Source organism: Artemia franciscana, chromosome 2, assembly GCF_032884065.1.
Source record: "Artemia franciscana chromosome 2, ASM3288406v1, whole genome shotgun sequence".
Taxonomy (NCBI): Eukaryota; Metazoa; Arthropoda; class Branchiopoda; order Anostraca; family Artemiidae; genus Artemia; species Artemia franciscana.
In genome coordinates, this window is record NC_088864.1 from 49,334,877 (window position 1) to 49,348,454 (window position 13,578).

General features: G+C 35.5%; 1 protein-coding gene across 1 annotated transcript in view; it reads right to left on the bottom strand.

Annotated features, from left to right (window-relative positions):
* LOC136043099 (oxysterol-binding protein-related protein 8-like) overlaps nucleotides 1–13,578 on the bottom strand; it is a gene marked incomplete in the record, with an annotated part of 88,828 nt that overhangs the window by 15,398 nt on the left and 59,852 nt on the right. The window contains 2 exon segments of the mRNA XM_065728049.1: nucleotides 8,476–8,691; nucleotides 11,137–11,295. Coding sequence (XP_065584121.1) covers nucleotides 8,476–8,691; nucleotides 11,137–11,295 — 375 coding nt within the window.

The following is a 13,578-nucleotide window of genomic DNA, read 5'->3' on the forward strand; positions in this document are numbered from 1 at the left end:
CAAGATTTACTTGGCCCCTCAACATTACCCGTAAGTTTCAAATCGACCCCCATGTCGTTCCTGGCACATTACTGATACGCTATTTTAATAACATGGGTATACATACAGTCTTTTGATTTTCCACACTACTTAACCGCGAATACAGTTCTAACTTCTACAGGGGCCAGTAGTGCAAAAGCGTTTTAGTCAGATCGGAGACAACGTTTTTTGACCCTCTCATCCCTTTCTCCTAGACTAAAAACTTACAGCCTCTATCCTCCTAACACAAAATTTTCAGATCAATATCCGGCCCTCTCTCAAGCCATTCCAGAAATATTGCAAATATGTCATTTTTAAGAATCTGGATACAAATAGTGTCTTCTGATTGACCCCTGTGCCCTCCTCCAAGTCGAGAGCAAATCTAAGGAGTATTTCAAGAAGAAGCCACAATTGAAAATACACCGATATACTGTGTCTGGAATTAGACTGTATGATGAACAACACTGTTCCTATTTTTGACGTCACCAATTGATAGAAATTTATTTTGATTAAAATTTTCCGTGATCAGTAAGGTTCTCTTTGCCCTGTCTAAATGTAAGCAACTTTAAAGCCAACCAAGAGAAATATATCAGTGGTTTTCCAAATTTACGTCCGAAATATAGGTTTTGGTCCTTTTTTGAAGCCCCATTTGGCTCAACGTCCTTTTTATATTAAGTTCCCTTCGGCCCATGGACCGGCTGTAAGTTTCGGCTACAGCTGTAAGCTTCAGTTCAGTTACCGCTGCAGCTGATTAAGAATGATACATATTTGTCCCATTTCCGAGCCTCTTGACATCACACAACTCCTCCACAATATGCGGCCCCTTTAGCCCAGGCAATGATTTTCGAAAGCTTCAAGTCAATCGAAGTGTTTTAGCCCCTTTTTAGGGGTCCATTCTTGAGGGGAAACTTGCCCGTAAAACATTTTTCTGGTACATTAGCGTCCAATAGGCTCAAATACTTACGGCTCCAAAAAAAAAGAGTTTGTTGGCCCTGTCTAGGACCCGATTTTAACGTGAACTAATTTCTTTTTTGTGTGTACATGTATAAGATAAGATAAGATAAGATTTATTTGCAAAAGAACTATCACAAGCTCTAAAGAGCCGAATTCGCTTTATATGTCACTAAAAGCTAAGAAAAAAATCAAAATAGTACATTAAGTCAAACACTTAAAATTAAAAGGAATTAAAAAAGTAAAATCATCAAAGATAAACTTAACAATTAAATTACAAAAACATTGCAGTAAAAAGGGGAATTTGGCAATTACATGATCACGAATTATTATTAAGGTGTTTCAGAATAAATGGTATAAAACTTTTGCGAAACCTTTCTGTAACAGCATGAATCGAAGAGTAAGTTGGGATTGCTAAGGAGGCTGACCGGGGGAGTCGGAGTCTAATGGGATTGTGAAAATCAGGGAGTAAGTCCTCAGTGCGGGGATTGGAAATGACTGATTTAGCGAAAAGCAGGCAAATTTTTTCCCTCCTTTCTTTTAAGGTGGTAATGCGCGCAGCTTTAAGGAGGAAGGAGTATGGAATTTTGCCTTCTTTGTAAATGATCCTGAGCGAACGCTTTTGGACCGACTCGATTTTGTCACTAAGTTCATTTGAAAGTTGCGAATGCCAGACCGGACATGCATATTCCAATAACGGTCTGATAAAGGATAAGTAAACACGGAGGGAATGTATCTTAGGACAATTAAATTTGTTTAGTAGCTTAAAAATGGATAGTGAAACATTTGCTTGTTTAACAATGTTGGATACATGTGTTTCCCACTTAAGATCATTAGAAATTGTGACACCAAGAAGCTTAACATGTTTCACTAGCATTTCGCTTGGGATCGGATCGCAAAAAGCAGGAGTAGATTTCAAGAAGTTTATTGTCATTATCTGTGATTTAGTGGGATTTACTGTCATATTTAGATTCTTGGATTCATCCGAACATTGGGTTAGGATTTCAACGGGGTCACTTTTAATATTCCTATGACATACTTCAAGGATCGACAAGTCATCAACATATTTCCATCGTTGGGGGAACTCCTTGCCAATTTCGTTAATCATGACAAGAAATAATAGTGGTACCAATAAGGTTCCTTGAGGTATTCCACAGTACCTAGGGAGGGGGTTAGAGAAGGTATTTTTGTATTTTACAACTTGTGATCTGTCTGAAAGGAACGATATAACAATATTTACTAAGAGTGGGCCAATTTCAAAGTTATCATGTAGTAAACGAATTAGGATAGTGTGGTCAACTAAGTCAAACGCTTTTTGGAAATCGACTAAAACCAGGTTTAGCCAAACATTTGGTTTCTCTAGTTCACTTAGGATCGTGTGAATCAAGTGTACAAGGTAATGGGTGGTGGAGGTTTTTCTTAAATTACCAAACTGTCGGATGTCAATGCGTGGTATAATTTTAATTTTAAGCCAGTCACAAAGGAACCCTTCGTAAAGCTTAGAAAAAACTGGAGTGAGTGTAATAGGACGTATGTTGGTTATAGTCAGACTGGAAGATTTCTTTGGGATGGGTGTTATAAAACCAAGTTTCCAGCAACTTGGGAATTTACCAGATTTTGTAATTTGGTTAAAAATATCAGATAAAGGTCCAGCAATTGTGTCTGAAAAGGCTTTAATCAAGTCAATTGGGATGTCTAATGGGCAAGTACTTGATTTTTTGAGCTTTTGGATTTTATTTATAATATCAGAGGGAGAAATTTGGGGGAAAGAGGTGGAGGGAGGAAAAGTTTGACCTGAGCCAGTGAAAGGAAGGAGACTTTGAACTATGGACGCAAGATGCAGGTTCAAATCGTTGGCTATCTTGGAAGGGGGCTCAGGGAGATGAAAATTAACTTCAACAGGGTTTTTTCCGCAAATCTCTTTGATTTTCCTGTACCATTGTTTGGGTTTGTTAGAATACAAATCCTTAACCTTACTATTGTAATACCCAGAAGCTGCCTTTCTCAATTTTCTCTTCAGGAACTTTCTTAGATCATTAGCCTGTGAGATATGTCCTTGCTTGAACAAATTGATTTTTTTCCTTATTAGTTTTTTAAAAGTCGCAGTAATGTAAGGTTTATCGGTAGAGCATATTTTAATTTTTTTCTCCGGAAAATGGGCTTCATAATTATTCCTCAATAAACTTTGGAGGGACAAAGCCTTGAAGTCGACATCATTTGTTTGGTACACAGGGGACCAATTTTCACTGGTGATCCAGGAGCCAAAATTGTAGAGTCCTGAGTCAATTAGAGGTCTAAAGACGGTTTCAGTAATAGTAAAGGAATGTTTAATTGTAGCTAGTGGAGATAGGAGTAGGCTAAAGTGGTAACTACCTCCGAGAGGGGGAAGAATGGTGACGGGTCTGTAGAAATTTGACATATTGGTGCATATTAAATCAAGAGTAGAATTGCCTTTGGTAGTAGGGACTTTTACAATTTGTTTTAGACTAAAAGTATTACATGTAGACTCAAGTTTTAATTCATTTGCATCACCTAAGAGGAAAATTCCAGCATTTGGGTATTTAGATAGTACATAGTCGGCACTACCATGCAATTTTTCAATAAAATTAATTTTTTCAGTCGCTCTCTGCCCAGGAGAGTAGTAAAAACAGCACAGGACAATCAAGTTGAAAGGACGTGGTAAGACTTTAGGTCGAACACAAACCCACAAAATTTCATCAAAGGGAGTAAGACAAGGAACTAATATTTCTGAAGGATAAAAATCATTACGGACAAAGAAAAGAATTCCACCCCCTTTCTTACCCAGAGGGTGGGTTTCGGGTCTGAGTTTAATAAACTGGGTGAAATTATTCATTTTTAACATGTGTGTATTTTGAGCGTGTACTTCAGTAATAGCGATTATGTCTGATCTATATATTTTAGAAAAGGAGTCTAATTCATTAAGTTTGTCAAAATTAAGACTTTCAGCGTTGCTTAACAAAAGTGTGGGAAATTTAAAACGACCTGCAAAGGTACCATTTTTACACTTAACTTTATTTAAATTACAAATGGGTACAGGGGGCGTGGTGGGATTCTTAGCGGGGGCCAGATTAATGTAGTCAGAACAGGGGACCAAGGGAGCACATTTGACTTTTATGGGATGACTATTAGGGTCAACATCGAAAGATGAATTATTAGAGTAAGAAAAGGATTTATCTTGGGGATTTGGGGACGGGGGGACGGGCAATGATATGGATGAAGCACGAGGAGAACAATTGGGATTCATTGTAAGACAATTAAAAAGTCTCAGACCTGAGTCACGTTGACAGGGTAGGCACGAGGGATAAAACGAATGGACTGGGGGTGGGGTTTCGTAAAGTGCTGGGAAAGGGGGCCTGGTTGGGAGTAGTGATTCATGTCCGTCAAGAAATTGTTGGTTTGTGGCAGAGTAGGGAGGGTACAGGGCAGCATACTGTGAGGGGGGAGGAAATAGGACTTCTGTGTGCGGGGTGGGGGAGGAGGTAGCAAAGGATAAGGGAGGAGAGTTCGGGATCGGGAAGGGTTTGTCAATTTTTGAGCTGTGCCTGATGAACTTTGATAAGAAATTTTTGCTTGAGTGCGGTGCACTAAAAAAGGACGGCGGAAGGGAGATGAGTGGCTCTTACAATTTTTATCTTTGGACAGGGACACTGGAACAGGGCCCCAGGGAGGAGAATTAACATCATTTAATTTTGGTGCATGGGCAAAACTACAATATTTGTTATTACAAGCTAAAACTGGACAAAGCTTCACATGGTCAAAACTGCACTTAACGGAACCACAACTACCTGAAATAAAATTACGACATATATGTAAAAATTTGCACTGCTTACTAAATTTACAACGATTATGATTAAAATGTTTGCATATCACATTTTTTTTTTTGTTGGTACTCTTTTGCTGGAACTTTGTTGATGCACTTGGCTGAAAATCATTGAGCTCATTTTTTTTAGTGTAATTTGCCTTAATTCTATTTTCGAAAACACTTTTTGGCTGGAGCTTGGTTGAAGAAAAAACGTGTTCAAATACACAATTGTCTCCTAATTGGCAAGAACCTGCCAAGATTATATTAGCACATTTTAGTTTATTATCAGAAGAGACAGTCTTATTACGCAGGCTATTCACCTTGTTAATATCCACACGTTTTTGAGCATCTGTAATGTGGTAATCAAGGCTACCATTATAATTAGCCTGTATCAAGGGTGGATTGAGGTCAATGAAAATTTCCGGATTTGTGTCACTTGTTGTGACAGGTATCACTGGATTTAATCCTCTAAGTCCTTCATCAATATTCATTTGGTTTATGGACATTGCACTTTTTTTATGGTCAGAGATGAAAGTGTTATTAACCACATTCAAAATGGAATTACATGCAGGTTGATTTGCTAGATCGCTTTGGTGAATTGTCAAAAAATTGGAGATGAAAGTTAATGCATCCGTTAGCTTTTCTTGTATAACCAAGATTTTGGTAATATCTGGTTGTAAGATGGGGGGTGTAGGGACAGTGTCCGTTTGAACTGATTTATCAATGCTACAGTCAATTGTTTGACAAGATGCATTTGTTTTCCCTTCAGAACAGCCTCGGCGTTGGGGAGGGACAAGGGAAATTGTAGGATCACACAAACTAGTGCCAGCCTTGTTAGAAACGGTTGGTTCTTCAGTTAATAGAGGAAACTGGCTGAGCGGAGTGTCTGGAAAATGTTTAGGGCTGCTGAGATCACTTAGAATGCTAAGAATCCTTCTTCTTTCAACAGGGGTACGGGGTGTCGGAGAAGTTCCGGATGAGGAGATAGAAAGCACTGGAGAAGAAGTACAATTTACCTTAGACTTAGTAGAGCAATCTAGGCATGTATCTTAGCAATCTTAGCAATCACACATACATGTGTATGTGTGTGTGTGTTTCAAGTTTGAAATTGATCAGGGTCCACGAGGTTTTTGGCCAGATTCTAGGTCTCCCAACAGCCTCCCCCCTCCAAAGGAAATATGTAATCTTGTTAGCCCAGGAAACTATCCTTGAAAGTTCTAAATCAATCGAAAAAAAGTTTTTGGACCTTTGGTTCAAAATCAATTCCTAAGGTGGAGGCCTAGGGACAAAGGGGGGAGGAGGGGAAAAATAAGATTTATCTAGTGCATTAGTGTCCACTTATCCAGGGGTTTATAGTTTTTAAATTTCAGGATGATAAGAAAAAAAACTTGGTGGCTCTCTTTAGTGCTCTATTTCCAGCCGACCCGATGTTTTTTTTTCCTTAATATTTTTTGTGTGAATGGAGGTCCCAATAACCAAAGATTTTTGGATATAGCTTACAAGCCAATCGAAAAAATATCCTGGCTTCAATTTTTCGGGGCCCATGCACCAATTTAATTTTGATGAGGGTTCCTTTGGCCCAAGGACTTATGGGTATAAGTTTCAAGCCCTTTGGAGATAAATGGTTTTTTGGCCCGTTTTTGGCCTTTTTTCATGGGAATCTATATTTTATAATTTTGTGTGCTTTGGGTTTTTTTGGCCTAATGATTCAAGGATACAAGTTTTAAGCTGACCGGAAATTTTGTTTTGCAAATTCGGGAAGTTAATGATCCATTCAAACTTGTTTTTTTTTTGGGAGGGAGCAGTTCATCGTTGTTTTGTCAAAGATTTTTTTAGAGAGTTAGATTCTGGTTGGCTTCTTCGTTTTAGTATTTGCATTCTATGGCACTGAAAACGCAATTTAGAAAATTCTTCACTAACTTCTTACATTTTGTATGATCAAAAAACAGTATCATTATGAAAAATTAAAAGTGATGGAACACTTTCCAGACGCTTCTGGAAAAGACCCCCCCTCCCCAAGTATCTGGGGTATGTCAATGTCTGAACAGAAATCTGGATTTATAGAGGTAAATCCAGACCATGAGGTCCTAGACTCTTTTCAAGTGTGGTTAAATCTCAATCAGAATTGGTGAAGAGTTAATTCAACTGGTCTATCTTACGCCTTTTCTGGATTATGCACTGATTTGGCGCATGTGTGGGGATGAGGGCCCGTAAATTCTTGGGGTCAGTTTCTTAATCGGAAGCAATTATTGCATTTAAAAACTTGGCTAAAAGTAAGAGCTGATGTACTAGTTGTGCCTTGGGGATCAGAATCTTATCCCGCCTTTACGAAGGAGAGAATGAGAAAGTGTTCATAAATTCCCGTCCTCTTATCATCTAGCAGAAGGGTATCAAATCCCAGCCAAAAGATTGACAAAAGTAAGAGTAAGTGTTTTTATTGTGGTTTTTGGAAGACTCAACCCATTTTGACCTCTTCGCAAGGAGGAGACCTAAGTTCTTGTCAAGACATTAACCAGAACAGGCTATATACCGGATAAAACCGGATTACTATAGACCGGATAAATCTCGTATTATATCTTATGCACAGATGTAAGACTTATTACAACTACATCGTGGTAACTTTTTGATAAGAATCCATTAGTGTATTAATGTGATTGTTACTCAATACAAACGTAACAACATGGGTTACGATTTAAGAAGTGCAGTATTATAAATAAAGATTTTTAAAAATGTCGCACCTTTCAGTATTATTTCCAATATTATCCATTACTACAGCTAGGTGCAGTTTGGTCTCGTATATTCCCTGACACAGGAGATAATAATACCCCTAAATGTAGTAGCTTCTAAGATTAGATTTACAATTGAATGTTATTGATACCAAAGAATATGGGTAGCTTATAAGAATAGAAACTGGCACTAGTGTCGGCAAAAGAAAGCCATCACGCCATCTAGTGTTTGGCGAGACTTGGCATTTTTCAAGCTTTGTAATCGTTTTTATATCAGAATCTGAGATCTTATTATTAATAGTAATAATACACTTATTACTGCACTAATTTTACCAACTGCAAAAATTAAATTAATTATTCTTATTCTGAATAGATTGAGATGGATGAGAAGCGTGCGTAGCTGTGTTGGCCTCAGGCGGCTTGGTGTTACGGTGATTTGTTAGTAGTAGTAGTATTCTTATCATTACACTGAAAAAAGCCATGTGTCGCCAATCACTAGACGGCGTTTAAAGTTTGTTTTGTCGATACTAGCGTCAAATTTCATTCCTGTAAGTTACCCATACTCTTTGATTGATACTCATTGCAAATGCAGCAACTTAGGTTACCATTTAAAATGGTAACAAAGAGTTAAGAGAATCTCGAGCATTATATTTTCATTATCATTATCATTTCTAGCATTCCGCACCACCGTTATTACCATCAAACCGTTTGGTCGTATTTGCTCTCTTATGTAAGAGAAAAGAATTCCACTGAGATATGATAACTTCTGATTAAGAATACGTTTACTAGATTAATGTTTAAGACAAATGTATGCGCATGAGCTATGGATTGAAAACTACAGGGCACAGACTATGTAATCATTTGCAATGGTGATCATCAGCATCAATACCAATTAGCGGTTTGATTACGTTTTATCCCTTATAGAGGCAATACTCATTGTCTGGATTAAACATTTACCTGTTCAAAAAATTTTGCACTCCAAGTCGATCCAGACTCTTTTCTTTTCTTGGCTTCGTTTCTTTGAACATCTTCCAATTTTGTTTTTTCTTCGGTGGCTTTGACCTGGTCTTCTGATTTGATTGCTGCTGCTACATGCTGCCAAAGCCGGTCGGACTCGTATTCTTCTTGGTTCTCAATTGGTACGACAAAACGCTTTAAGCGTTTTTTGCGAGCCTAAAATAAATATAATTAACCACTAAGAGTAAGAGATTCAAGCTAGGATTATTGAGCCGGAGTCGAAACTACTTTTTTTCTATAGGAGTCTGAACCTTCATTTTCCTAAACATACTTTTTATAATATTTAGCTCGACGCTATTGAAGGCAAAATCGCAACCGTCAGGAGATGGATTCCCACCGCAACTATTAAAGTGATAACCGCAACCGTCAGGAGATGGATTCCCACCGCAACTATTGAAGTGATAACCGCAACCGTCAGGAGATGGATTCCCATCACCTAAATCCGTTACTACCATACATACCTGGTTAAATCAACTAAAACTTTAGTGATTGTGATCAATTTGTTGGAAAGGAAAGTTGAATTTAGCCTAAGAAAAGTCAAGTTTGAATTCTTGGTTTTCCAGGCTAGAAATTCAGACTAGTCAACCACCGACTTTCGGAGCTATCTGGTGACAACTTCGTTCAATTCGTCAATGCAACTTTATACTTCCTAAAAAATACTGCATCTGATAGAGTAGATTACCTTAGCTTCAGGTAATCTGAAGCTAAGTAAGAGTAGATTACCATAGCTTCAAGGATCGCCAAGAATTTCAAGAAAATAGATAAGAATTGATTGTTTTCTATACTTTGTCATTGAAAAGCTGAAAATAAATTGGGTCTCTTATCCAACAGATAGTACTAGAAATACATAAGGCGTAAATTATACAAAAGTTTTTGTGGATATTTTTACACTTGAGACTGAACTGGCCATTCAGATGACGAAGTAACTCCTTTGCGAAATCGGAAATACGAACACCACGTTCCTTTTTTAAATGTTTATTATTTGTTTTTCTTTATCTCAAAAATAACAATTAAGGATACGTAACCATATAATCAAATATCTGTTTTAACTTTTTTTCGGCACTATAATAAGGGGTAACAATAAGACAGTATGATCAAGTTGAGAGGACAGAGAAAAATACCTCCAATAGTTGGAATAAGAAACAGTTTCATAGATTTTTTACTTTAAAATCATGGAACTATCTGAGAAAGATATTTACAAATAATATGTATTGTACTAATTCTGTTTTTACTTCTTCGGTGTACTTTACTGCTTTAATTCAAACCAAAATAACTAAATAAAATAATAAAATAAACACTTAAAACAAAATAACAACAAAAATTAGTAAAATAGAAAGTTGAATTGTTAATTAAAATGAAAAATCAAGGTATAAAGTTACTTGAGCCTCTTGTATTTTTTAAAAAATCCAAAAATAGCAAATTTATCACTCAAATGTCTTACAATAGATCAAGAACGATGTCAGTCAATTTCTCCCTCTCCAATCAGGATCCAATCAGGGATTTGACTAAAAATGGTAAACTTGTTCGGGTCAACAGGTGCGAAAATTTTAATTTCAAATCATTAAAACGCATAAAATGTTCAACAAAAGTCAATCAATTTGTCATGAGAAGCCGCATTATGCTACTTTGCATGAAAGATTCAGTAAATTAAAGGTTATATTCCCTGTGAAACATTTTCCAAGCAGCCCAGAGAAGACAGAACAAGATACTTACATTGTTGGGTTCATTAGTTCCAAACCAATCCCTTAATCGACCCAGGATTATGATATTACTGAGATTTGTTTCATTGAGAATAAGCTAAGCTTGTTTATAGAAACACGTTTCTATTTTTGCATATTTTTCGTGTTTTCCAAGTATTTTTCAATACAATAAAAAATGGGAAGCGGACTTTTAATATTCAATACGACTTATGGATAAAACTAAATCTCAGATGTCGAATGATAGCCTAATTGTTATTCAATGCCGAGATATTAAACTGTGAAACTAAAAAAAAAATACCTTACCAAAATTTTCATAAGGAATTTAAACAATAAATTTACCTTAAGTTATAAAAACATACTGATTGTTCTGCATAAAGGCAATGGTTTTACTGTTCAAGTTTCCTGGGGATCGGCCCCCTCTAATGCTAGCATTCAATTCTAGTCCTAAGAAGAAGAAAATGCGACCCAGCGGAGATGTAAGTTTTTCAACAACAGGAGGCACTATCAGTCACCCTCCCTCCCCCTCCCCAAATATCGTATGTGGGTCTATCTTTAAAGAAATATATTGCGTATATTATCTAAATAGCACCCTACACATGCTGTGCCCAGGTACAAGGATACACCATTTACCCCTGGCTACACCACTGTGGCTCTGCTAAAATCGATATATCTTCAAATATCAAGAAAATATATTTGGAATTTTAGCTTTTCAAAAAATATATATCATAAGTTGTTTTAGTTCATTACTAGTCCACTATCACAGAGAAGGGTGGTAAAACGTTGATTTTTAACGTCAAATTTCTTTTCTATTCTTAATGACTATCCACAATATAAAATGCCGACGCAGAAAAGTATTAAAAAAAAACCGAACGAACAAAAGGAAAAAGAAACTGGAACTTACCTCTGGCGTAGGATGCCACAGAACTTGACTTTCTCCTGTTTTCTTGTCCACCAAGTTGATCACGGAGTCCCAATGACCCTCAACAGTCGCTAGTGTCTCTTTACCCAGTTTTATTTTCCCAGAAATACAATTGGTCTGATCTGCTTTCCCAAATAACGGCTTTGAAAAAATAAATGTTAAATATTAAATCATATATATAAAAAAAGAGGACAAAAAAAAATGCAACTGAAATAGTAAAGTTCAGAGCTCATCATGGATGAGGGTCAATCGGATTCTTTCGAAAAAGACAAAAGAGTTACAAAAGACTTAGTTCCTTATGATGTTCCAGATCCCCTGCGGAATATTAGTGCTAGGTCAATTTTTTTTTTTTTGCTTCCACTCACAAGTATTAATAATGAGCATACTTACAGCACAACTGATATAAATAAATTTCTGTTTCTACTGAAATGCCATACGATTTTGATTTAAGTTATTCTTAATATCAATGCTGACTAAGATTCCAAGTTTGATATTTAATACCATATTGATGTTACTTATTTAACGCCACATAAATATAACACTAGTGCGAAAATATTTCTTGGATCGGCTTTGAACAACTCATGAATATTTTCATTCAATAATTCCTAAAAATTATTCGTATCAATTCATCAATTAATTCAACAATTACATATGAAATTGATCAAGTTGATTGATCATAAAAACAATTTATACTAATTCATTGATTAATTCAAAGACTGGTTCTGCTTGATTCGTTTGAATAACTTCCTCCGTTAAAAGGTACATACAAAGGTTTTATGTAGTTTTTCTCTGTAAAAAAAGTTAAGCTAAGCGATTTTGGAACTAAACTTATAGCTTATGAAACTTTGAGCGATGAGTTAAATTGATAGCTGTGTAATGCTAAGATTAACAATTATAATCATAATTACTGCTCCTACTGTCAATTGAGGAGACTAGGAGCAGTTCTGTATAATGATAGATTCAAAGAGAAAAGGGGTAAATTTTCGGTAAGGGGGCAAACTTATGTAAATTTTCGGGAAAGCTCATGTCTATCCACTAGAGCGACTATTTCGAAAGCATTTATGTTTTCTTTTAAAAGCTTTGTTTTAGCAATATATATATATATATATATATATATATATATATATATATATATATATATATATATATATATATGTATATATATATTTATATATATATATATATATATATATATATATATATATATATATATATATATATATATATATATATATATAAATATATATATATATATATATATATATATATATATATATATATATAAATATATATATATATATATATATATATATATATATATATATATATATATATATATATATATATATATATATATATATATATATAGAATACATATAATATATACGTATAGAATATATCACAAGTCTCAAAATATTGAACGCTAATGAGATCTCTCGATTTTTTATAAGCACTGGTTGGGGTAGCGGGGTGGCGGGTAGCCTGAACTGAATCGAAAATCAGTAGAGAAAAGAAATATTTCAGACGCAAGCAATAGGATACAAGTTCTGTGACCGAAAACCACAATCTTACCCAATGTTTTGGGATAAAGCTGCTAAATAAAATATTAAACCGGTAAAATAATTAATACACGGATAGATTAAACGAAATAGAAGATCATTGATCTACTCTTCAAATAACGTACTAGTGAGCGTAAATTCAAACTTACACTGAAATTTAGTTACTTTTCTTCAAGTAATCCCGAGAGAACAAACTTCGAAATATTTTTCGTTCAATTGACGACTCTTCTACAGGTTTCAAAAAGTTAGTAGGCTACTATAACTAATGATCACTCATTGTTCAGATTTGGAAATAACAAGTTTTTGTGTTAGAAGTAATATGTATTATTGCAAATCAACTCTACTATTTTTGCTTTGAAAAGTGATTACTTATGAGAAGTAGATACCAGTCATGTTTTGGACTTCAATCCTCAATTAGACTTTTGGACATGCAACAAGTCGTTTCCAGGGCCTTAGAGCATGAGCAAAATTATTAAAATTCATCGTCCGACTAAGCTGACCAGACGATTGCACCACGAAAAATTTACAGACCTCGGAAAAGTGGAATTTATATATTTTCATTGTTTCTGGCACTGACATCCTCTGGCATCCACTTGTATTGTTTCTGACTATGCATACTTCTGACTCCAAAGCAAAAGATTATCTTGGGTGTAATGATTTTCCCAGGCCCATCTAGGAAACAGACAAAGCCACCTATCTTTTTCTGTAACGCAAGTGTATAGATGACGCTACCTACATTTAAGAGATCTGTATTTTCTTTTGTTTTTTTTTTTATTTTAGGTAAACGTCTTCTAGCGCAACACTTTTCGTTATTAATGTATTTTTCTCCTTCTTTCCCCTGCTATTTATTTTTTTGCTATGACAT